This window comes from Gigantopelta aegis, chromosome 2 (genome assembly GCF_016097555.1).
Source record: "Gigantopelta aegis isolate Gae_Host chromosome 2, Gae_host_genome, whole genome shotgun sequence".
Classification (NCBI taxonomy): Eukaryota; Metazoa; Mollusca; class Gastropoda; order Neomphalida; family Peltospiridae; genus Gigantopelta; species Gigantopelta aegis.
The window spans coordinates 33,906,669-33,933,431 of NC_054700.1; the positions used below are offsets into that span (position 1 = coordinate 33,906,669).

The window sequence follows — 26,763 nt, forward strand, 5'->3', positions numbered from 1 at the left end:
ATTTTGATGACAGGGCTTGGGAAACGGTACATCTTGCATTCACCGTCGGTTTAATAAAATGGTGTGCATTATATTGTGGTTCAAGTGTTTTTTTCTTGGAATAAACGTTCAAAGTGGGGGTGTACATTATACACCGGTGCACATAATACATGGGAATATACGGTAACAGAGCAAGCAGTTTAATACGTTATAGAGCAGTCAGTTGTTGTGGAGATTTCTGTCTGGACAAACTTTGGAGGAAATCTAACGGCAATTAAAGGTAGGACAGTAATTTTTCATAGTTGTTAACAATTTGGTTCGGACAGTAACTAGAACTGCCTTTCAGTTTTTAACATTTGTTTGCAAATTAAAATTCGAAAAGCAAAGATTGCTTCCCACGCCACAGAATGAATATCAAGCCTTGGTTACAGCAAGATTCATGGCTAACTTCGAGTACGCGGAACAATTTAACAGATTATCTATTAAATTAAAAATATTGCAGAAACCCAATTATTTTTTAACAAAATATCAATTATTATATATTATTTTGCCAATTTGAAATGAAATTAGCAAATTATTTCAAAAACAAAAATTGGTGAATTCATTTTGGTGAGTGCCAAAGCTAGCTCTGGGATTATATATTCCAGGGTGTGTTGTGGAAGTGGAAAGACAGTGTCCTCCAGGCTGCTCGAGAAGACAGAACAGACGTTTGTCAGGACTACGTTTGTCTGCTCGCCAAAATCCTACATCACATGACACAGTAAGCTTAAAAGTGCTACACACACAGTCTTCATTGAATATTTATTGTATCAGTTGATTGATTATTTCTGTGGTGAGATTTTGAAACTGTCTGTCCGTCCGTCCATCCATCTGTCCGTCTGTCTGTCTTACATATTGTTATCCAAATTTATTTATTTATTGGCCATGCCTCAAGATATTGAGCTTTTACAGATTAAGTTTGACTTTCATGGTGATTTACCCAATTTAGACAGAGTTATAGCCCTTGAATTTAGAAGATACATAAATTTGCTGGGCCCGGTAGGGGACATGTATTGCTTTAGCAGTACTCTCAGAATGCTTGTTAATAAGTCTCTATCAAGTGTCTAATGTAAAGTGCTTTTAACCTAACATCACCATATAGACTGCTGTTAATTAGCAGCAAGGGATCTTTTCATTAATATCCCCATTGATTTTTAAAATATGTCAATTTGTGTAACTAACTAGTACATTTTGTTGCTAAAAATTTGTTTTCAAAGCATATAGCTGCCAAAACGAAACAAGACAAATTACAGAATTCGTTTTCATCTGGGGTTTTTTTCCTTCTAAAATTGCAGAGCTGGAACTGAACAAGATAGCACAGAACAGAATGTGAGTATTATTAGGGGATGAATATTCATGACTAAAGATGTAGGTCAGTGTTAGGGTGTTCATCTGTAGTGTTGTGGGTCATAGGATCGGTCCTACTTGATGGAAAATAATAAATATTGTATCTCACTAAGATGTTCCCTTTAATTGAATCTCATGTTGTAAGTTGTTTCTAAAATAAATTATGGTTTCCCATCCCTTTCTGACCTTTGAGATTTACAAAATAAAAATGTGTGTACATTTTCTAAAATATATTAAATACTCACTCACAGGAAGGCCAGAAATGCTGGAAGTTAGAATTCCAGGCATGAAATAATGAATAATATATATGAAATGTTTTTAAATTATTTGTTGTACAGAAATTAATATTCCAAGCTTGAAATACAAACTAGAACTTGTGTCTTTAATATAGGGCTGTTCCATTGCACGAGGGAGGTGTGTAAGGCACTAATAATTATTATTTAAAACTGGAAGAGTCGTCTGAATCTTTTCCCTAGTGCATACATATAAAATATTTTCTCCACCCCTCATATGACCAATTCTGGAGCAGCCCAAAGGAGTTGTTTTATCTACTTCATATTAATTTACTTAAATAGCTCCACTTTCAAATTTATTTAATGTCAATAGTATTAAGTAGCTTAAATAGCTCCACTTTCAAATTTAATTTAGGTAAATAATATCAATTAGCTTAAATAGCTCTACTTCCAAATTTATTTCAGGTGAAACTTCAGCGTTTGAATTCTGATCCCCCCATCTTGTCCCAGGAGTTACTTCCCCCTGTTTCCTTCATTATGGATGTCTGTGCAATACTGACACCTGCTGGGTTGTGGAACATTGTCTTGTCATTAGTGGCAACCCTACGCAAAGCTCCTCAGATATCACCTTCAGTAAGTCAAATAATAAAACACTTACAAAATTTATTGTATATATCATTGTGTTGTCTAATGGCAACACTAGACCCAACTTTTTTTTTTTTTTAAACTATTATACTGCAGTAATTTTATTGTATTTTGCATTATGATGTCTTGCAATTATTTTATTGTATTTTACATTATGATATCTTGTAATGATTTTATAGTATTTTACATTGTGATATCTTGTAATGATTTTATTGTATTTTACATTGTGATATCTTGTAATGATTTTATTTTATATTTTACATAGTGATATCTTGCAATGATTTTATTGTATTTTACATTGTGATATCTTGTAATGATTTTATTGTATTTTTCATTGTGATATCTTGCAATGATTTTATTGTATTTTTCATTGTGATATTATGTAATGATTTTATTGTATTTTACATAGTGATATCTTGTAATGATTTTATTGTATTTTACATTGTGATATCTTGTAATGATTTTATTGTATTTTACATTGTGATATCTTGCAATGATTTTATTGTATTTTACATTGTGATATCTTGCAATGATTTTATTGTATTTTACATTGTGATCTCTTACAATGATTTTATTGTGTTTTACATTGTGATATCTTGTAATGATTTTATTGTGTTTTACATTGTGATATCTTGCAATGATTTTATTGTATGTGACATTGTTACATCATGTAATGATTTTATTGTATTTTACATTGTGATCTCTTGCAATGATTTTATTGTATGTGACATTTTTACATCATTGCAGATATTCAAGCCACTGATGCTGCATCACATGGCTACACTCGACCCAACTGTTTTACACATCATTGTGTACTTGCAGGTATTCCCCAACTCTTTTACATGTCATTGTGTACTTGCAGGTATTCCCCAACTCTTTTACACGTCATTGTGTACTTGCAGGTATTCCCCAACTCTTTTACATGTCATTGTATACTTGCAGGTATTCCCCAACTCTTTTACACGTCATTGTGTACTTGCAGGTATTCCCCAACTCTTTTACGCGTCACTGTGTACTTTCAGGTATTCCCCAACTCTTTTACACGTCACTGTGTACTTTCAGGTATTCCTCGACTCTTTTACTCGTCACTGTGTACTTGCAGGTATTCCCCGACTCTTTTACGCGTCACTGTGTACTTCCAGGTATTCCTCGACTCTTTTACTCGTCACTGTGTACTTGCAGGTATTCCCCGACTCTTTTACGCGTCACTGTGTACTTGCAGGTATTCCCCGACTCTTTTACGCGTCACTGTGTACTTGCAGGTACTCAATTGTCTGTTAACTAATCTTCAGTTTGCTTTTTAGCCCTAAAAATATATTTTGTGTTTCTGGGAACTCGACTACCTAGAAAAAATGGCTGACAATTTTATTTTTGGATATATTATTTAGGTTCTTTTAAATTTTCTATTAATATGTAAGGAAAAAGAGTACATACATAACATTTGTCAGAACCTTTAAGGGTGAATGTACTGGGGAAAAAAACTGCCCAGAAAAAAGCCAACCTACCCTATGCATTTTGTTTTTACGAGGTCGGTCTGGGATCAGTCCCCATCGATGGGCCTGTTGGGCTATTTGTTGTTCCAGCCAGTGCACCAAGACTGGTATATTAAAGGCCATGGTATGTGCTATCCTGTCTATGAGATGGTGCATATAACAGATCTCTTGTTACTAATGGATAAATGTAGCGGGTTTCCTCTCTTAGACTATATGTCAAAATTACTAAATGTTTGACATCCAATAATAAATCATCAATGTGCTCTAATGGTGTCGTTAAACAAAACAAACATTTAACTTTGTTTTATTTTGAGGCCTTATCATTCACACATTTTTTGTTGTGCACATAGAAATACCAATTCATAAAAAAGCGCACTGACTTTAATAAGTGTGAACTACTTACTTTTTAATGTACTTTTTATATGCTTGATTTCAAGTTGGTTTCTCAAAACAGTGTCTTATTATTTCTCGTTAATTTAGGCAGAAGTGTGGGGGTGGGATTCTGCTCAGTCAGTTGGGTGTTCGCTTGAGGTGCTTGCGTCACAGGATTGAACCACCTTTGTGGATCCATTCAGTTGACTGGGTTTTCTCATTCCAACCAGTGCAGTACAACTGGTCAAAGGACATGGTATATGCTTTTCTGTCTGTGGGAAAGTGCATATAAAAGATCCCTGGCTGCAATAGGAAAAATGTAGCAGGTTTCCTCTGATGACTTCTTGTTAGAATTACCAAATGTTTGACATCCAATAGTTAATAATTAATTACTGTAAAATACTTTATTTTCAAGTGGAATTTATTTTCACATTTTTTGCATTTGAATAAAATTTGTGAAAATAAGTTACACGTGAAATTAAAGGCTGACGAAAATTGGACATTTAAAAAAAAAAGAGTAGAAACTTCAGCTTTATTTTTAAATTATAGTATACATGTAGTTCAAATTAAGTGTCATAGAATGACTAGTTTGCCATTTTGTGTGAACCTGGAGATATCAACCATTTTGTGTGAACCCTGATATGTCAGCCATTTTTTGTGAACCCTGAGATGTCATGTACAAATATTTCATATGTACAATCAAATTTATCCATCTGAAAGTATAAAACATGTTTTTCTTTAATGTTTTAGATGGAGTATTCCACTGAAACTTTGTCTGAATCTGAGGAAAACAAACTTTTGTCAAGACTTGTCATAGGTGTCAATCATGCTGCACTGAGCCCCGCCCATCGTCTGCTACTTCTGCAATGGATCAAGGGATACTCTAAGGTAGAATTACTGTGAAATAAAGTAGTAGACTTTCTCATGCCAGTTGTCAGTTAATATTTTGAAATAATACATTTATGTTTACCATAAAAAATGGTTCAGTATTATATGATTGCTTTGGATGTCAGGCCCTGTGCTTGATCATGATTTACTGTTATATGGTAAGGCCTAAAAACAAATTGTGTTTAGGGGAACCCAACCATACCTAGAAAAAAGGTCTGACTCCAAAAACATTTTTCGATGTATTATTATTATTTTTTAAAAATTGATATGTAGATGAAAAGAGAGCATGCAAAACATTTTATCTAAGTCCACTATAGGTGAATTCATTACTACATGTAGTAAATTTTTTTAAAAGCTAACCTTTTCGGAACTTTTAAAAGTGTGTAGTTTTAAAATGTGTGATAGCATTAAACCCTCTCTAATAGTGTGTTTTATACACTCATGAAAATATCTACCCTTGTGAAAGGGTTCTTATTAGTCCAGAGGGGACTACAGGTTTTGTCTCTGTCTCTATGTCTGTCTGTCTGTCTGTCCATCCATTTGTCTGTCTGTCCATTCATCTGACCCGCGTATAGTTTTTCAGACTTTTTTTCACAGTACCTTAAGATATTAAGCTGAAATTCTGTGTGTAGTTTTAACATGTTCATATCAGTTCATATCAGATTTGACGTTTTCAGGGCTTTACCCATTTTTAATAGAGTTATGGTCCTTAAACTTAGGAGATGTGAAACTTTGTCAGGCCTGATAGGGGACATGTATTGTTTTAGCTGTACTATCAGAATTCTTGTTGTATAAAGGTAAGTCAAGGACAAACTATTCAGCAAGTTCTTTCTTTCAGTGTTTAATTGTTTGTTGTGTATTTCAGAAGAGAGATCAGAAGATGACAGCCATGTCACCTCACATCAAGGACAAACTATTCAGCAAGTTCTTTCTTTCAGTGTTTAATTGTTTGTTGTGTATTTCAGAAGAGAGATCAGAAGATGACAGCCGTGTCACCTCACATCAAGGACAAACTATTCAGCAAGTTCTTTCCTTCAGTGTTTGATTGTTTGTTGTGTATTTCAGAAGAGAGATCAGAAGATGACAGCCGTGTCACCTCACATCAAGGACAAACTATTCAGCAAGTTCTTTCCTTCAGTGTTTGATTGTTTGTGGTGTATTTCAGAAGAGAGATCAGAAGATGACAGCCGTGTCACCTCACATCAAGGACAAACTATTCAGCAAGTTCTTTCCTTCAGTGTTTGATTGTTTGTTGTGTATTTCAGAAGAGAGATCAGAAGATGACAGCCGTGTCACCTCACATCAAGGACAAACTATTCAGCAAGTTCTTTCCTTCAGTGTTTGATTGTTTGTTGTGTATTTCAGAAGAGAGATCAGAAGATGACAGCCGTGTCACCTCACATCAAGGACAAACTATTCAGCAAGTTCTTTCCTTCAGTGTTTGATTGTTTGTGGTGTATTTCAGAAGAGAGATCAGAAGATGACAACCGTGTCACCTCACATCAAGGACAAACTATTCAGCAAGTTCTTTCCTTCAGTGTTTAATTGTTTGTTGTGTATTTCAGAAGATGACAGCCGTGTCACCTCACATCAAGGACAAACTATTCAGCAAGTTCTTTCCTTCAGAATTGTTTGTTGTGACAGCCGTGTCACCTCACATCAAGGACAAACTATTCAGCAAGTTCTGTTGTGTATTTCAGAAGATGACAGCCGTGTCACCTCACATCAAGGACAAACTATTCAGCAAGTTCTTTCCTTCAGTGTTTGATTGTTTGTTGTGTATTTCAGAAGAGAGATCAGAAGATGACAGCCGTATCACCTCACATCAAGGACAAACTATTCAGCAAGTTCTTTCCTTCAGTGTTTGACAGTCTCGACATTCATGCTGAAAAACTTTCTATACTGAATCATTGTTTAGCTGGTAAAAAAGGTGAATCACAGTTTATTATTTTAATGAATACTGATCCTAATTTCATGCCTAGTTTCCCTGGACTCGGTGCTAGGTTGTGGTAGAATTCTTGTCTAAGGTTGATTTGTTGTTGTTGTTGTATGGGTGGAATACTACCCAGACCTAGTTTCCCTGGACTCAGTGGTAGGTTGTCATAAAATTCTTGTCTAAGGTGTGATTTGTTGTTGTTGTTGTATGGGTGGAATACTACCCAGACCTAGTTTCCCTGGACTCAGTGGTAGGTTGTCATAAAATTCTTGTCTAAGGTGTGATTTGTTGTTGTTGTTGTATGGGTGGAATACTACCCAGACCTAGTTTCCCTGGAGTCAGTGCTAGGTTGTAGTAGAATTCTTGTCTAAGGTGTGATTTGTTGTTGTTGTTGTATGGGTGGAATACTACCCAGACATAGTTTCCCTGGTTTCAGTGGTAGGTTGTGGTAGAATTCTGGTCTAAGGTTGATTTGTTGTTGTTGTATGGAGTACTACCCAGACATAGTTTCCCTCGACTCAGTGGTAGGTTGTGGTAGAATTCTGGTCTAAGGTTGATTTGTTGTTGTTGTATGGGTGGAATACTACCCAAACATAGTTTCCCTGGTTTCAGTGGTAGGTTGTGGTAGAATTCTGGTCTAAGGTTGATTTGTTGTTGTTGTATGGAGTACTACCCAGACATAGTTTCCCTCGACTCAGTGGTAGGTTGTGGTAGAATTCTGGTCTAAGGTTGATTTGTTGTTGTTGTATGGGTGGAATACTACCCAAACATAGTTTCCCTGGTCACATGACTGATCAACGCCGGTGGTCCTGTCACAGATATCAAGTTAACCATAGCGTGGTCATATGACTGATCAACGCCGGTGGTCCTGTCACAGACATCAAATTAACCATAGTGTGGTTACATGACTGATCAATACCGGTGGTCCTGTCACAAACATCAAGTTAAGCATAGGGTCTAGTAATCCACAAAATACATTTATATTTCCATTATCATTACAATAAAATCAATTCACAGACTTCTGATACTTTATTATTCATTGATATCATTTCTCGTTCCAGCCAGTGCACCACGACTGGTATATCAAAGGCTGTGGTACGTGTTATCCTGTTTGTCGGATGACGCATATAAAAGATCCTTTGCTGCTAATCAAAAGGAGTAGACCATGAATTGGCGACAGCGGGTTTCCTCTCTCAATATCTGTGTTGTCCTTAACCATATGTCCGATGCCATATAACCCTAAATACAATGTGTTGAGGGCGTCATTAAATAAACCATTTCCTTCCTTCCTTCCTTCTTCATTTTATATTTGAATGATACACAATTATCAATATTGTCGTTGTGGCATATTTGTTTAATAAGATTTTGTATAGTCCAAGGTTCTTTCTTGGAAATAACAAAAACAATACTGGTGACTACAAATAGGTGTAGTTCGCAATATGCTGAGACATCATTAAACAAACATTGATTTTGTTTTCCTGGAACAGACTGCTGTGGTGAACTACTGAGCAGTTTACAGTACCTGCAGAAGCTGGTTCAACTCACGGGAGAGGTAAAGGCCACACTGGCATTCTTCAAGTCTCTGTTCCGGTTTTATCAATTGCAGAACAATGAGCAAATCACACAGGCTATATTGAAGTGAGTATTACTGGGCAGTCAGAAATTAATACGTAAATAGTGGTAAAATAGAATCCTTATTATTAATTTGTTGATTGTAAAATCTCCGTTTTGCAGAATCACCTTTATGTGAATGATTGTAAAATCTCTATTTTCCAGGTTCACCTTTAATGCAATTGATTGTAAAATGTCTTTTTCTAAGATCACCCTGGAAGTGATTGATTGTAAAATCTGTTTTCCGTGATCACCCGTATGCCATTGATTTTACAATCTGTTTTCCAGGATCACCCTTGATGTGATAGCAAAATTTCCTCACCTCATTCCACTTGTCATGGACTTTCTGCAGTGTATAAAAGAATCCATTCCTGAAAGGTTGTAATTTATAGAATATCTTGAACAATGTTTATGAAATAGACTTAACTTCATCTTCATGTGTAACATTAAATATCTTGTTATTATTAAACATATTTATTACTCTACTATTTTAACATTGCATCATTTGCTTAGGGGCCGTCTATAATTTTCAACATTTTCACGAGCGTACAAACTGTACGCTTTTGACCACAAAGGTCAATATTTCTTTGCTTATAATAAAGTAGTTATATTCCAAAAACTATGGGCCGAATTTACAACAGCCTGTTTTTCTTAGATGCAGATGTATGTAGTTACACGCGTGTAAGACATAAACAGGCTTTGTAAATTCGGCCCAAACTTTTTAGTCATCGATTAAATATCTAGAAATTTATCTAATCATCGTATCGTGCCAATACATATTGATTACAGGAGAAATGAAACTATTTGGTTGTAATTTTTTTATTGGCATTTATTTCAAGGTATAATCTTTTCATTTCAGAACAAAAATTATTTAATATTTTGCAAGAAGGAATTTAATTATTTTGTTCGTTTTAGGTCTGTGTACATGGATATCTTATCATCTCTACATACACATGTATTGGAGGCTTCACCAGAAACTGTTTTACAGCAATATGAATACTATCTCCAAGTGTTCAAAACATCGGCTAAAGAGAAGGACATCAACCAAGAAGTAGGTTTTACTGTTGTCACTGTAGTGATTTTGTTTTACAGCAGTATAAATACTATCTCAAAGTCTTCACAACATCACGACCACAAGAGGTCAGACCCTTTCTAAGGGCCCTATGGGCAACCTAGGTAGACACCACAGCATCGTAGAGGTCTAATTAACGAGCTATTCTCGATTCATTAATGTCGAAACCTATATTAGCTCGGCCATTTACTTTTTGACCGACTGTTCAAAATTGCGCCAAATTTCCTCAATCAAAATTGCGCACCTTTTCTCTTTGGCATATTAATTGCTCCATTCAAAATTCCATAGCACCACCACCACACACACACACACACACCCCTCCCCCGCCTGCTACCGACTTGGTCGGGCTGCTGGTGCTCCCTTGCACCTGCCAGTGCAGGTGGTCCCTCCTCTCTTACACCCCCCCCCCCACCTTTCCTGTCATGGCCGGCTCTTGTGCCCATGACAGGCGTGCGCTACAACAGCTTGTTCTGAATGTGCACGTGAAACCCTATGACCTGACCTGACCTTCACAACATCAGTGGGTGGGACGTAGCCCAGTGGTAAAGCATGCACCTGATGCGCGGTCGGTCTAGGATCGATCCCTGTCGGTGGTCCCATTCGGCTATTTCCAGCCAGTGCACCAAGACTGGTATACCAAATGCTGTGGTATGTGTTGTCATGTTTGTGGGCTGGTGCATATAAACAAATAACTTGTAAAAATGTAGTGGGTTTCCAGTCTAAGACTGTGTCAAAATTACCAAATATTTGATATTCAATAGCCGATTATTAATAAATCAATGTGCTTTAGTGGTGTTGTTAAACAAAACAAAGTTTAACTTTCTAATACAGTGTAGCATACTTTGACATTAATAGATCAATGTGCTCTAGTGGTGTTGTTAAACAAAACAAACTTTAACTTTCTAATACAGTGTAGCATACTTTGACATTAATAGATCAATGTGCTCTAGTGGTGTTGTTAAACAAAAAAACTGTAGCATACTTGGATATTACTATTGTTGTTGGTTTTATCTCAGGAGACGTTGAAGTGCCTGCACCGTGTGGTGAAGTGTGTGGTGTGTTTGGATCAGTGCAGCTGGTATTTTGGCAGTGACGTCCTCGCAGTGTGTAGAAATATTCTTCTTCATCATTCAACTGACAGCATATTCTCGGGTAATTCTCATTTCAAAACACTATCGGAGATTATTTGTTTTATAAATAATTCCTTTAACCCCATATAACATTAAATTAATAAGCAGCAGATATTTAGTGAACTTTCATTTACAGTTGGGTTAAAAGTTGTTAAAGTTCACATGTAATCACATTTGTATTTGTTTTTTGGCCTCTGTGTTTGAAGTTATCATTCAGCTACATAGTGGTTCTATTTTGTGATGAATTTTTAATATTTATTTAAATTTTATCAAAGATAAACAACCATTCATGTTTTACTTTTAAATAAAGTTGTTGTAACCTTAATCTTAGTCTTAATCAAACCAACACATTTAGCAGAATAAATGATATTTAAAGATAATAATTCCACAAATTAACTTGCTGATTAATTATAAAATATAGTCACCAGATTCAATTTTAATTTGGATATGGCATATAATTTAAACTGGTTATCTCAGTGATTTGCTGAGTTCTTTGTTAATTTTTACAAGTATTGTAGATAAAACTCAAATTTTCTGAAAGTATTTTGATGTATTATAACTCAAATGGACTGTGTTGTCAGTTGTAGGAGTTCTTAATTATATTAATTTTTCTGAAAGTATTTTGATGTATTATAACTCAAATGGACTGTGTTGTCAGTTCTAGTAGTTCTTTGTATTATTACTTTTTCTGAAAGTATTTTGATGTATTATAATCAAAATGGACTATGTTGTCACTTCTAGGAGTTGTCTGTAAATCTTTTGAAAGTGTTTTGACGCACTGTAATTGAAATTTACTGTGTTGTCAGTTCTAGGAGTTGTCTGTAAATCTTTTGAAAGTGTTTTGACGCACTGTAATTGAAATTTACTGTGTTGTCAGTTCTAGGAGTTGTCTGTAAATCTTTTAAAAGTGTTTTGACGCACTGTAATTGAAATTTACTCTGTTCTCAGTTCTAGGAGTTGTCTGTAAAAAATTTGAAAGTGTTTTGACGCACTGTAATTGAAATTTACTGTGTTCTCAGTTCTAAGAGTTGTCTGTAAATCTTTTGAAAGTGTTTTGACGCACTGTAATTGAAATTTACTGTGTTGTCAGTTCTAGGAGTTGTCTGTAAATCTTTTGATAGTGTTTTGACGCACTGTAATTGAAATTTACTGTGTTGTCAGTTCTAGGAGTTGTCTGTAAATCTTTTAAAAGTGTTTTGACGCACTGTAATTGAAATTTACTGTGTTGTCAGTTCTAGTAGTTCTTTGTTTTATTAATTTTTCTGAAAGTATTTTGATGTATTATAATCAAAATGGACTATGTTGTCACTTCTAGGAGTTGTCTGTAAATCTTTTGAAAGTGTTTTGACGCACTGTAATTGAAATTTACTGTGTTGTCAGTTCTAGGAGTTGTCTGTAAATCTTTTAAAAGTGTTTTGACGCACTGTAATTGAAATTTACTCTGTTCTCAGTTCTAGGAGTTGTCTGTAAAAAATTTGAAAGTGTTTTGACGCACTGTAATTGAAATTTACTGTGTTCTCAGTTCTAAGAGTTGTCTGTAAATCTTTTGAAAGTGTTTTGACGCACTGTAATTGAAATTTACTGTGTTGTCAGTTCTAGGAGTTGTCTGTAAATCTTTTGATAGTGTTTTGACGCACTGTAATTGAAATTTACTGTGTTGTCAGTTCTAGGAGTTGTCTGTAAATCTTTTAAAAGTGTTTTGACGCACTGTAATTGAAATTTACTGTGTTGTCAGTTCTAGTAGTTCTTTGTTTTATTAATTTTTCTGAAAGTATTTTGATGTATTATAATCAAAATGGACTATGTTGTCACTTCTAGGAGTTGTCTGTAAATCTTTTGAAAGTGTTTTGACGCACTGTAATTGAAATTTACTGTGTTGTCAGTTCTAGGAGTTGTCTGTAAATCTTTTGAAAGTGTTTTGACGTACTGTAATCAAAATGGACTATGTTGTCACTTCTAGGAGTTGTCTGTAAATCTTTTGAAAGTGTTTTGACGCACTGTAATTGAAATTTACTGTGTTGTCAGTTCTAGGAGTTGTCTGTAAATCTTTTGAAAGTGTTTTGACGCACTGTAATTGAAATTTACTGTGTTGTCAGTTTTAGGAGTTGTCTGTAAATCTTTTAAAAGTGTTTTGACGTACTGTAATTGAAATTTACTGTGTTGTCAGTTCTAGGAGTTGTCTGTAAATCTTTTGAAAGTGTTTTGACGCACTGTAATTGAAATTTACTGTGTTGTCAGTTCTAGGTGAGATGCTGTTTGACATGTTTCATCATTACAATGACACGGACGTCCGAGACAGAGCACGATTCTATTACGCATTGTTAACGGGAGCATCCGATAAAAAGGTGAGTGGCTGATATCTGCAAAATATACTGTCAATAATTAGTAGATTTGTTCTGAAATACTTGAAAAATCACCTTTAATTAACCAGTATCAACAGCCCTGGGCCCCGTTCCACGAAGCGATCGTAGCCCTAAGATTACTGTAGGCGCATAGCTACCCTATGCACTTAAGTTGATCTTAGGGCTAAGATCGCTTCGTGGAATGGGCCCCTGGTCTGTCCTGTCCTGTCTGTGGGAAAGTGCATTTAAAAGATCTAATGGGAAAATTAAGCCGATTATGTCTAAGACTATGTGTCAGAATTATCAAATAGCTGATGATTAATTAATCAATGTGCTCTTGTGTCGTTAAAGGGACATACCCTAGTTTTTAAACACTAAGGCATATTTTTTACAATTATAGTCGTTTTTGATAACTGAAATCATACTTTACTTAGATTTTATGATTTAGATTATCAATTTCCGTACATTCGAAGTCTGTTTGGTCATCATGGTGTTTTTAATATCACAAAATTCGTTTCTCGTATTTTTTTAAATGCACATGCGTCTGAGAAGTAACAGTTATGGAGTCGAGTTTTAATCTATTTTTAGAGGGTATTTCACCATTTCAAAGCCACAGACTCATGTTTCACTCAATTGTAACTTTATCCAAATGTGTTACAGGTTTGTAGATTAACTAAACTTAGTGTTAATTTTCAATGGTTGAAACTAGGGTCTGTCCCTTTAAAAAAAAAAAAAAATTTAACAGACTAAATTGCATAACACAAACATGTTACTTGTTTTAAAATCAAATGGTTCAGTTTGTGCTTAAGTACAGATTTTAAAGAAATGTTGATTTTAGATACAAGATGTGCTGAGTGCCATGATGCAAGGCGAAGCAGTAACAGAACATAACTTCACAACTTTATTACCAGGTTGGTCTGGAGCCATATTTATTTAATTTATACTTCCTGCTTTTCAGGCCATAGTTTGACACCCAATAGCCGATGTATTTTTCGTGCTGGGGTGTCATTAAATATTCATACAATGATCCATTCATTGAGGTCAGTAATTGGCTTTTAGAATGATTGGATTAGTCCAATAGGTTGGGGAGGGGTGCATTAAACTTAGAGATTGAGAGTTAATAATAATCAAAAGGGGGAAACGCCTAAAGCTTCTCTTATTAGTTAATTTACACTTCCTGTTTGATGCTAAACTATTTCTCATATCAAATCAGAAAACAAAATTCTACATTTCTGTTTAGTAAGTTTTTCATTTTATTATCTGCATCACTATTTATATATGCCATGATGAAAAACAAATAATTTTAAAATTTATTTTATGATATACAGTAATATCTCTCAAAACCAGACCCTCTGTAAACCGGAATTCCCTCAAAACCAGACATTTTTCACCGTCTCTTTTTAATACTGTACAGTACAGAAATTAACCTCTCTAAACCAGATACTTCTGAAAACTGGACATTTTAATTGGACTCGAGGGTGTCTGGTCTAAAGGGGTTTCACTGTTTCTATTTAGTGGTAGGTTTTAAAAGTTGCTTTTCTCTTTATTATTTTAAAACCTATTCTGTTAACTTTAAAGAAAATAATTTGACTATTATTTCTGTTATAAACATGTTCAGGTACTCTGAGTGAGCCGGTGAAGACAGAATTAATTGAGACAGACCATTCACTGTTTGTATGGAGAAGGTTGGTACCAGTCAGTTAAAAACATTAACATCAAGCATGTGTCCAGGAATTTATGCAGAGGGCGAATGAAGTTTCAAAGGAAGGTTGAGTTAAGCTACCCTAGAAATGCATTTTCTTTTTATTGCTTGAGCAGGGGGGTTTCACTCCTAACAACTCCCCTTCCCCTCCCCCTTATACACACATCTGAAGAATATAGTTAGATAGTAATGGAGAGAAACAGTTCATTGTTCCATTGAGTTAAAAACATTAAGAATATAGTAAGAGTATTAATATTATTTGTTTTAGATTCTGAGAAAAAAAAAAAAAATCAGTAAATTGGTACTTGTGTGTGAATGAGTACTAAACACAATTAAGAATATTGCAAAGTGCTTGTTGACCGTTCATGCATAAACATGAGATTGGGATGGTCTGAGGGGGGCTACAACTAGGGTATTGGGCATTTTTAAGAGCAAATACTGAATTTGTTAGGGCAAATTCTTCTCAAATGTCTTCTTTAAAAAAAAAAAAAAAATGTTTGTGTTCTTACTTGAGATGGATTAAGAGCGTGTTTCTATGTACCAAATGTGATTGGTTTCTTGAACTGTTTATCATTCCATTCTATATACAGAATTTATGCAGAAATGAAGACACCTCAACAAATTGCAGGGCAAATTTCATCTGAAACATGAATAAAGTGTGGCCAGTTTATACTCCTGTGAACACATGTATGCATATGTTCCAAGTTGATTGATATTTTCAGGTTAACCCTTCAGCCCCGGATCAGTGTCAGAGGTATAGTGCAGGACAGTACAGATAAACTCACACATACAGGTATAAAACCTACAAAGAAATCTTTACCCAATAGTATCACATTTACTGTTCCTTAGAACAAGCATTTTAAATTAACTCACATAGTGAGGAGCTGCATGTAAAAGCAGACTATTATGGATAGTTTCAGTCTGCCTTTTAGTTCACATGAAGCAAAATCATTCTCTTACACACTAGTTCTCAAGAAATGGCAAAAGTCTAAGCTCGTTGAAAAATAAATATATTTTTATAATAAAATAGTGTAATTTCAAAACAGTATTTATTATCGTGACAAGACCCTAGTTTTTAAGTACTACAGCATATTTTTCACTATTAGAATCATTTTTGATAGTTGAAATTGGACATTACTTAGATTTTATTGTTTAGATTATCCATTTCCGTACATCCGAAATGTTTCTGGTCATCCTGGTGTTTCTAATACCACGAAATGCATTTTTGATTTTTAAAACTGAACATATCTCTGAGAAGTAACTAATAAAATGAGGGGGTTCTGATCTACTGTTTAAGGGCATTTCTCTATTCAAAGTCACAGACTTCTTTAATGGTGTTGTGACTGTATCCAGGTGTTACAGGTTTGTAGATTAACCAAACTTAGTGAACATTTTCACTGGTTCAAACTAGGGTCTTCAACTTTATTAATTATGCTTGTTGTTTGATTTTATGAACAGAATAGCTGCACAGCTTATATCAAAAGGGAGAGTGAAACAAATGGACTTTGTATCCTAATATTAAAAACAAAAATTCCCCTATTTTGTCTTTCCTGATTTCAGATTTTTTAACAAATTATTTCAAGAGACTGGAATCTTTAGAGGTGGAAATAGAAGTAAAGTATTCCTTGAAGATGGTAAGCTGTGTTTTGTAATCTGTTATGTAAAATAATCTTTGAAGATGGTAAGTTATATACAAATATACAAATATTTTCGCGGCTATAAATAATTCGCGATCAGGCTTCCATTTTACATTTTCGCAAGGAATTATTTTCGCGACTGTGTCTCCCGATAATAAAATAAAAATTACCCATATTTTATTTGCCAAACTCTTTTCAATGACGATTTCTTGGATATGTTACCATGCTGTCAGCGAGATGTCAATGTTGTATGTATGTCTGATAAGACAAGTTACCGATGGTTTACAGAACCACGTGACCTTGTGGATAATTTGGCAGTAAAGACAAAGTGCATACGAAACTTGGTATAAATTTAACAGGTACCTCTAACTGCTTGTCTTTTGTATCCATGAAAATTATACCAAATCGGAAATAAGTTCTTCCGTAATTAAATTTGCGGTGCTGTCAACATGTTCACGATTTTCTCGGTATATTTTATTCGCGAGCATTTTTGCATATACAGTATGGTAATCTTTTATCTAAAGTAAATTACATATTGTATTGTATGTCACACACACAATGCAAATGTTTAATCATTTAAAAGTATTTATTGGTTTTTTGCAGAATGCTGACTCTGAGTTTGAAGTTATTCATGCTGTGTCAATCCACGTAGAAGCATGTGAAAAATACCAGCCTGTGAAAGGTGAAATATTTGAATATTTTTAATAACAAAATTAAATTCCATATTTTATGAAGCTCGACAGCTTTATGAATATTTGATTGAGGTTGATAAATTGCAACCATAGCAATCATTGTTTTATTTTAAATTTGTTTTGTCTATTATTATTACTGCAGTGTAAAAAGTCCTAGTTTAGCTAAAAATTCCCTGCATGTTATATTTTGAAATTGTTGTTTTTAGCATATGTTAAGCTGAAAAGTGTGATTATTTATTCATATTATAAAATTGACATAATTTGAGTTATCTTGTCATAACTAAATGGTTCTAGGACAATAAAAATATTCCCCCCCAGCCCCCCAACAATTAATAATAATAAAAAAACAAAAACAACATCCAACAACACCATAATTTTAGTTAATGTATTACAGTCAAACCTGTCTTAAGCAGTCACACAAGGGAGTAGATAAAAGTGGCCGTTTAAGACAGGTGACCGCTGATTACAGGCTGCCACATATATAGTCTTTAAAACATTTGTCATTGTTTCTTATTTTACCATCTGTACTGCTGACTATAAATCAACTTATGTCATGTCATCTTTTTCTGAAAAAATGCAAATGGAATGTATTAAATTAACCGTTCTCAACAAGTTTGTTTTCATTTTCTATTTAATTATTTAATTCCTACTTCATGTGGTGTATTATCATAGTAAGCGAAACTACAAATGTCAAGCATAGCCTGCCCAGATGCATTGCAGAGTCATACTTTGTTAATTGATACACAGTCGAGATGTTGGGACTGAATGGGTACTAGTATTCCTGAAGGTGTGAAGATCGATTATTTGCTGCACCTTATCGCTGTTGTTAAAATATCCACTTATTACAGGTGCATTGACATTATAAATCATTTAGGAGGGAAAAAAGTGGCCGCTTAAGGCAGGTGACCGCTGATTACAGGTGTCCGCTAGAACAGGTTTGATTGTATTTATATTGTAATGTTAAGAATATTGAAAGCTTTGAGTTTTTAAAGCATGAATTTTACCAATTAACATTTATGTTTGTTTAGTTGTTACTATATCTGTTACCTATTTTACAGTTTGGCAAAAAAAAAGAAATGTCTCACCTTTATGAAGTAAAAAGCCGTTATATAGGTATTTTGTTTTCAATGGACGTATCCTCAATGACAGCAGTGGCAGTGTCAACTTTGGCATTAAAATTTCATGTTTATATCAGTTTCTCACAAACTGTAAGTCCTAAATGAATGAAACTTGGTTTGTAGTTGCATCTACGGATGTTCACCACGGTGCACTGAAAATTCTTGTTTAATAATTTTTTTTTTTTTTTTTAGATATTCACATAGCCTGCATGGAAAAAAATGGTTGGTATAAGTTCTTTGTATTATTTATCGCACTGTTTAAATTATGGTTAGTTACTTACTTTTTTCTTCTTTTTTTTACAGAGAATTGATTTAAATACTACTTAAGATGCTACGATTAATATTTTCAAATGTTGAAATTTTTTAAAGTATAAATTCAAAATTATTTATGAAGAGAAGTAAATGCATGATAAAAATATTGAAACCTATTAACTTGAGTAAAATTGAAACTGAAAGTTCATAGATCACAGGCCCAATTTACTAAATTCTTGCAAGTTTGCGATTTTTGTGAATTAGGTTTCAGATGTTTGGAACATATTATTTCTACACTTATCAAACTACGAGTCTCTTTTTGGCTTGGAACATATGTTCATGCCTAGTGTCTCACCTACCGATGTCATAAACTCTGTAATACATGACATAATATGGAGGATTTAACAAATGTAAGAACTGAACAGCCAGCATTAAGAGTAAATAGTAGGATTTCCACAAACTGCACTGTTCATTGGCTTTTTCACTTGATTGTAATTGGGACAAGATGTAAGTTCAGTTCCTCATGACTGGTATATCAAAGACCATGGTATGTGCTGTCCTGTCTATAATAGTGCATATAAAAGATCCCTTGCTACTAATGGAAAAATGTAGGGAGTTTTCATTCTAAGACTAAAGGTCAAAATTACCAAATGTTTGACATCCAATAGCCAATGTTTGATAGTTCTGGTGTTGTTGTTAAACAAAACAAACTTTAACAAATTTGAAAACTGAACAGTCAGCATTAAGAGTAAATAGTAGTTTTTCCACAAACTGCACTGTTCATTGACTTTTTCACTTGGTTGTAATCGGGACACGATGCAGCTATGATTAATGTTAAATATGCTTTGTGACTTTATTTTATTTTTAGGTCTAAAACCATATATGTCATCAGTACCTTGTATTGTTATTGCATTCACTGCATTGTAAATAATTTTTTGTCTTTGAAGTGAATATATCTTTATTTCATAATGTTTATTCTTTTAGATGAGAGACAAGTTTCAGTGATATTAAAACCCAGTGTTCCAAAGCCTGGCTGTTTTAATATAAGGCAAGTAATGCATGCTACGGTCACTGAATACATTTTACAACATGACAAAATGACAAAACGTGGATCCATGACCCAGAAAATACATTAAAAAAGAGAAACTTTGTTTTGAGCAGGGTTTGTTTTGACCTAAAAAAACCCGTCTACACACGCGCTAACATCTCAAATAGTTCCTCACAACTGGGTCCATCAAAGGTTGTGGTATGTGTTGTCCTGTCTGAAAAAATGCACATGAAAGGTCCTGTGTTGTTTTTAAGTAGGAGTAATCTATGAAACAGGTTTCCTATGTCACTCTGGATAAAAGTGTCACAATAACCAAATGTCTGAGACCTTCTTCTGCGTTCAGTTTCTTTATGCTCCTTGAATTCAAATCGTGAGTTAACAAGAGCACCCCCCCCACCCCCCACCCCCCCCCACCCCCACACGCAAGTGGTCTGGTCTGAACATCCCAACAGCCAATGGGATGGTCTAAAATTCTTCATGTCCTCCCTGTAGTTCCAGTTATGTGACTTCAACTTCCTTCTTTTTCTCTTCGCTGTGGGGTCCGAACATCTGGGGGGGAGGTGCACTTGTTGAGGACAGGTAATGTATCTATAAAAGAGAAAACACTCCAAGTTTTCTCCATTCGCCCCAAAGTTTTTCTCCGATTGTTCTGGGTTGTGGCCGGATGTCTGAGACCAAATAGTGACAGTTTAAAATGTGTTGAGGTGTCTCTAAGCATATATATTTTAGTTGTCATAGAAAGGGGTCATAAAGCTGTGCTAGAAAAAACGTCTGTCAAATTGTACGCATTCCTTCTCATGACATAATATTTATCAGCTGGTAGGAGTGACCCGCAGTTCAAAAATCGTGCAGTGATTGTTTAATTATATTAAAATTATAAGATTGATTGAACTAAAAAATATTGTCTCCAAAAACACTGTGTCCAAAAAAAAAACATCTTCAAAAAGACTTGTGTCAAAAACTATTATTCTTATCGTTTTCTTTTTGACACTTTATGACATAAAATTTAGGTTTATGTTTTTGAGGAAAAGGATTTTTATTTTGTTTATTTCCAGTGTTATGTTTGCATCAGAAACGAAAACGCACCTGACTGTTCTTCCTCAGTTGTGTCTTTCGTTTCCTGATCTTCTCATCCCGTTTCCATGGCAACAGTTAAATATGATGGAAGACGATTTCATATCAGAAAGCTTCACCAGCTTGTGGGACTACTTCACTTGTGATGATCGACAGCCGAGGTAACCACATTTCTTTTCACATTACCTGTCCTCAAAACAAAGAGAAAAAGAAGGAAATTACAGTCACGTGACCGGAACTAGAGGGAGTATGCAGTAGAAGAATTTAGACCATCCCATTGGCTGTTGGGATGTTCGGACCAGACTACTAGCTATGGGGGGGAGTGCACTTGTTTTGAGGACAGGTAATGTATCCATAAAAGAGAAAACACTCCAAGTTTTCTCCATTTTATTGCCATCAATATACAGGCCATGGTTTGTCTGTTGGTGGTGGTTGGGCATTTTATGAGGGTTTTTTTTTAAATTTAATTTGCACATCTGACTCATTGGGACTCTAAAGTCCAAAGACAACATAGTTTACAGGGTACCTATAAAACTATTCAAAAATTGCTTTAATGTAATTCTTTAATATTGTTACTGTTCAAAGTAAATGTTGGTGTGTAATAATGGTGCATGTTTGTAACAAGGGTTTAGACAAATTCAGTGTTTAGAGCTATGCAGCATCATAAAAACAAACATTAACACTACTCATAAATGTAATAAAATTTAATTCAACTTTATTCTAGGATCATAACATCTGTATATTTTGTTAAATAAATTATATACTTTAAACACCCCCCCCCCCCCCCCCCCCCCCCCCCAAAAAAAAAACCCCACCATATTTATCCAAATGATTGATCAGGTTTATTATGTGGTAAACTATCATGGTAACCATTTGGTTGGGGTTTTTTATTTAAATTTTAACCAGTGCTCGACTTATGGTCTATCATTTGTCAGACAGATAATAATCATAATCCTGAAGTTGTTTTGCATCAAACAAATATACTTTCCTGCTCATTCTTTATTAACCCGTCTTTCTTCATTTCAGTGAATCTATCCAGTCAATAAAAATCTTGCAGTGTCCTTTGAAAAGTATACAGACAGTACTAAGTCCGTATTGTGTGAATGGAGGTAAGTATTCATGTCCAGCTTGTTTGTCAAGTTTGCAAGAAACTTACATTATATTCTCAACAACAAAAGTTTAGCTAATGTTAAAAGAAATGGTATAACATTTATAAATTAACCTATTTTTATTAATTAGTATTCACATCTGAAATGTTTACCATTTACAAACAACATAATCTCATCAACCTTTGCCTTAACACAACAGGAGGAACTGGTTTTCTTTTAAGTTTATTCAACCATGGCAAATTTAGATGTCATAAAAGATATTTGCTAAACTTTCTTTGTTGAGTATATATACAATTGATTCGAAAGTACTGTCACATGTCTGCTGGCTTTCTTTTTTTACTTTTTTTTTTTTGAACACCTCCCCCAAATTATTTTAAGCTAGAAACAACCCTGAATTAGATCAACTATTTTATCCTGTTAAAGCCACACACCCTAGTTCCATCCAGCGAAAATAAACTATAATTTGGTTAATCTACAAACCTGTAACACACTTAGATCACGTTTTTATCAAATGGAGTGAAAAAGCAGGTTTTATATCGATAAATACCATGGGAATCCCCATGTCCCAATTGCTTGAAATAATTTTGAAAGTTAGTATTCTAATGTCACCGGTAGAAGCACAACAATGCCTACGTCACTACAAATTTCACAGACTTGGGGTGCGTTCGTTTCACCTCTCCTGGACATGTTCCAACTGTTCTGTCCTGGTTGTATCCCCTCTCCAGATATCGTAAGACTTAGCAAAATTATTGGTTTTAAGGGTTTGTAACGTTTTGTATTGAGACACTTACTTGTCTGAACTTTATTGTTACTGAAAATGTTCACGAACTGTGAAGAAAAATCTCACAAATGAACAACAACAAATCGGATGTTGATTGCGCGAACCGTGCATGAGAAAACAAACCGAACCAAAATAATAACGGTCACGTGATATACCAACGTCTGTGACATTAAAAATAGATTGGACCTCGCTTGCTTAACGGTTTTTTCTCGACAACACGTTTTGTGAAAAAATGAAAAAAATGCATTTCGTGGTTTTACAAACATCAGGATTACCAAAAAGCACTTCAGGTGAATGGAAATGTGTATTCTAAATAATAAAATGTAAGTAAAGTGCAATTTTATTTGTGAAAAATGGGGTTTAATAGAGAAAAACAACGCTGTAGTGGTTAACAAATAAACGTAACTAGGGTGTGTCCCTTTAAATATAATTTTATTAACTCAAAGAACCTTTTTTTACCTTCTTTGCACAAGTGAAGGATATGGCATAAATAATGCATTAAAACTTGGCATCTTTACTAGCCTAAACTTGAACAAAGTACATGGGTTGGGGTTTTTTATGTTCATTTCCAGCCGTATGTAGCACAAAGCTAGTCCATTATAACAGTATTGACTTATCAGATGTCAATATACTAAAAACAGCAATTTTAGCTGCATTTTGTTTTCCCGCAATGGTGGAACATCACTATGTTGTATTCAGCCATTTTTGTTGTTTTCTTTTTTAGCAATGGTGGAATATCGCTATGCTGTATTCAGCAATTTTTGTTGTTTTATTTTCCAGACTTTGTGGAACATCGCTATGCTGTATTAAGCAATTTTCATTTTTTTCTTTTCCAGACGTGTTGGAACATCGCTATGCCATATTTCTGCCAGGTCGGCATCACCTACTGTTGAAGGTGATGGAGCGAGCAGATGAGGAGAAACTTGTGGTGATGATTGCTACGGACTACTGGCCAGTCCTGCCACACGTTAACTCATACCTGGAGTCAGTACAGTGAACAGTGTGCACACAGACAGACAGCAATACAGGACTTCCTCTATACACAGTATCATAATTTGTGATGCCGAGGTGTAATCACAATCATAGAATTAAAGGCACAGACCAAAGCCTGTGAAAATGGACAGTACGTTTATATAATCTACACACCAGCGAAACATTTGGATACAGTTATAACAGAGAGAAGATGAAGTTTGTGATGTTTAAACCTGAAAATATTGTCTAAAAATAGATCAGAGCCTGTCTTGATAACCATTACTGCTCAGACGAACGTGTTTTTAGAATTATGAAAAATGCCATTTTGGGTTATTACAAAAACCGGGATGACCAGAACCACTTCAGGTGTATGACAATGAATATTCTAAATAATAAAATGTAAGTACTTCCAATTTAAATTATTAAAAATGGCTTTAATAGTGAAAAATATGTCATAGTGTTTAAAAACTTTTTAACTGTTATATTACTATGTTACACAGCGATATAAATAAGCAAAATTGTTCACTTGTCCAAATACAAGTGGTTTGTTTCATTCAAGTGCAAGGATGATGTTTTTACTGCACAAACTGAATGCATTGAAAATGTTTACTTACCATAGGACAACTATTGAGATAAAATCTGTTTGTCCAAGAACATTTTCACTTGTCAGAACAAAGTTGTTTTTATTTAACGACGCCACTAGAGCACATTGATTTTTAATCTTATCATCGGCTGTTGGATGTCAAACATATGGTCATTCTGACACTTTTTTTTAGAGGAAACCCGCTGTCGCCACATAAGCACCTCTTTTACGATAGGCAGCAAGGGATCTTTTATTTGCGCTTCCCACAGGCAGGATAGCACAAACCATGGCCTTTGTTGAACCAGTTATGGATCACTGGTCAGTGCAAGTGGTTTACACCTACCCATTGAGCCTTGCGGATCACTCATTCAGGGTTTGGAGTCTGTATCTGGATTAAAAATCCCATGCTTCGACTGGGATCAGAACCCAGTACCTACCAGCCTGTTGTCCAATGGCTTAACCACTGCGCCACCGAGGCCAGTCTTTGTCAGAACAAAGAGACAAGTGCTTATTTTAATCACTGGTTACACATACTAGTCTGATGAAGCAGCAGGAAACTTGATTGCCCAGTACTATATTGGACAAAATGTCCATCCTGCCAGTCAACCAGGCTCTCAGGAACCAATGGACTCGTTGTCTTTATCTAAACCGGTTTTTGCACCTAATGTCAAATGTATGTGATTGGATGAGGTATGATATAAACCACTTAATTTGTTTGCATGGTTTTACCCTTCTGAACTTGCCACAATATGTTGCACATAATTTTACAAAAGGTTTTGGGATATAATAGCAATGAGAAGAACTTGATACATTTTTTTTACACCATTTGTTCATGTCAAAATATCTTCGTTCAGTAGATTTTCCCAATTGTCATATGTCAGGGCTCACTCTGTATACTGTTAAATTAGCCATTAATGACTTTCAAAGAAATACTCTACGTTTCAGTGTGAGCCCTCTATGTGCTAAGGCATGAATTCAAAGAAATGTTCACAACATAAGCATCTGAACATACAAGGATGAACGGATTGTGGACAAGATGTTGGACAATGGTAAACGTCGATGACCTTTCATCTCGTAACAATTTCTAAATTTCTAACTTTTGTGTGAAAAAGCTAAAACTGCAGTCCCCAGATGTTAAGTCTTACTTCACATATTTCCTAAATGTTCTTCTGTGGAAGCATTTGATCATTGGTGATTATGAAAGGAACACTTTGAACAGTGTTCCTAGGAAAATACAAGATTATTACTGGTAATCACCGGTGTCATGTTTACATTTTGTCAAACCGCATTCCACAAATTTAATATGGTATATGTGCATATGTAAATATATATATATATATATTGCCTGTGATAATACTCAATTTGTAAATGTTTTTTAAAATTATTTCTCCAAACCAAATTGAAATAAAAATATACTAAACATTGTAAGAAGTATACTTAGTTGTTTGTTTCCCTTACTATGGATACACAATACAGTACCAAGGCATATCATAAATACAAGACTACAAAATTTGACATAGTGTAATAACCTGACATCGAAATAGCAAATATTTATGATAATGCCGTCAAATACTAACAATCATTAGAAGGGGGGGGGGGGGGGGGGTGAGTGTGTGTGGAGTATGCTGCTTGTGGATTTTAATGATATCGGAGACCCAAAACTCGCAAGTCGGTTAAGAAACAACATTGGAAGGGGAAGATAAAAGATTGACCTAATAAACAAAAGGGTAGAGGTACATCAAACCATGATAGAAACTTGTTCTTAATATACCAGGAAGTTATTTTCTGCTTAATGAAAATAACATTCAAACTGCAACAATTTGTAATATTCCAATGTGCATTAAATGAAAGAAGACAATAACAAATAGGAACAACTTTATTTATAAACTTTCATTTTTATTAAACAAAAATACATCATAATATATAATAATTTATACATCACAAAATAATGAATCTTCAGTTGACAATGAAATGTGAAGTTTGCCAGTATGTACCTGTAGTAACTGTTTGTATTCGGAATTGCAAACTTTAACCACACTTTATTTCAACACGGGTCAGCTGTCAAAACAGGTAAATAAAAGAACAGTTCTGTAATATTTTTCAAAAGTTATTCATACTTGCAATTATTTCAGTGAATTATGAATGAATGAATGAATGAATGTTTAACGACACCCCTGCACTATTCAGGGAATTAAATCTCAATATAATGGTATAATGAAGTCATGACACTGCTATATCTTTTAGAATAGCATTTGTTAATAGTTAAAGAAGAAGTTAGTGGATACCACAATAATGGGCAATCCACATCTTACATAACATAATCTTTCATTCTGTTGGTCAGGGCTTCTAGAATTTTTACAAAATCCACTAGCCATGGGATCAGTGATTTTAAAAATTTACTAGCCACGATTAAAAATTCACTAGCCCTACTTTACTTAATACAATTTTACTAATAGTAATAATTGGATATGTTACCTAAAGAAGGAGATAGAGATTAAAAACACTAAGATTGGGGGGTTTGGTTTGGGGCAGGATATTCCTATTTACCAAACAGACTTAAATGCAGCATTTAAGAACTCTTTTTTTTCACTAGCCGTCTGGCATGGCAATAGTAGTTATTTACTAGCTAAACACCATGGGAGTGTGGCTACGATAATCTAGAAGCCCTGTGTTAGTAGTCAGAAAGGTTAGATATTGTACCTTTAAAG

The 26,763-nt window shown here is 34.6% G+C and overlaps 1 protein-coding gene across 1 annotated transcript in view; it reads left to right on the plus strand.

Annotated features, from left to right (window-relative positions):
* Positions 1 to 25,479, plus strand: part of LOC121384129 (AP-5 complex subunit beta-1-like) — a 28,946-nt gene extending 3,467 nt beyond the window's left edge. Inside the window, exons 5-26 of the mRNA XM_041514374.1 lie at positions 627 to 739; positions 1,314 to 1,347; positions 2,064 to 2,231; positions 2,991 to 3,065; positions 4,859 to 4,996; positions 6,785 to 6,926; positions 8,420 to 8,570; positions 8,832 to 8,921; positions 9,459 to 9,594; positions 10,632 to 10,767; positions 12,984 to 13,090; positions 13,926 to 13,998; positions 14,706 to 14,772; positions 15,512 to 15,582; positions 16,350 to 16,423; positions 17,030 to 17,108; positions 18,429 to 18,458; positions 19,473 to 19,536; positions 20,592 to 20,771; positions 21,637 to 21,719; positions 23,337 to 23,871; positions 25,001 to 25,479. Of these exons, the coding sequence (XP_041370308.1) occupies positions 627 to 739; positions 1,314 to 1,347; positions 2,064 to 2,231; positions 2,991 to 3,065; positions 4,859 to 4,996; positions 6,785 to 6,926; positions 8,420 to 8,570; positions 8,832 to 8,921; positions 9,459 to 9,594; positions 10,632 to 10,767; positions 12,984 to 13,090; positions 13,926 to 13,998; positions 14,706 to 14,772; positions 15,512 to 15,582; positions 16,350 to 16,423; positions 17,030 to 17,108; positions 18,429 to 18,458; positions 19,473 to 19,536; positions 20,592 to 20,771; positions 21,637 to 21,719; positions 23,337 to 23,497 (2,172 nt within the window). The 3' untranslated portion in view covers positions 23,498 to 23,871; positions 25,001 to 25,479. The remainder of the gene's footprint in view (positions 1 to 626; positions 740 to 1,313; positions 1,348 to 2,063; positions 2,232 to 2,990; positions 3,066 to 4,858; positions 4,997 to 6,784; positions 6,927 to 8,419; positions 8,571 to 8,831; positions 8,922 to 9,458; positions 9,595 to 10,631; positions 10,768 to 12,983; positions 13,091 to 13,925; positions 13,999 to 14,705; positions 14,773 to 15,511; positions 15,583 to 16,349; positions 16,424 to 17,029; positions 17,109 to 18,428; positions 18,459 to 19,472; positions 19,537 to 20,591; positions 20,772 to 21,636; positions 21,720 to 23,336; positions 23,872 to 25,000) is intronic.
* The last annotated feature ends 1,284 nt before the right edge of the window (positions 25,480 to 26,763 follow it).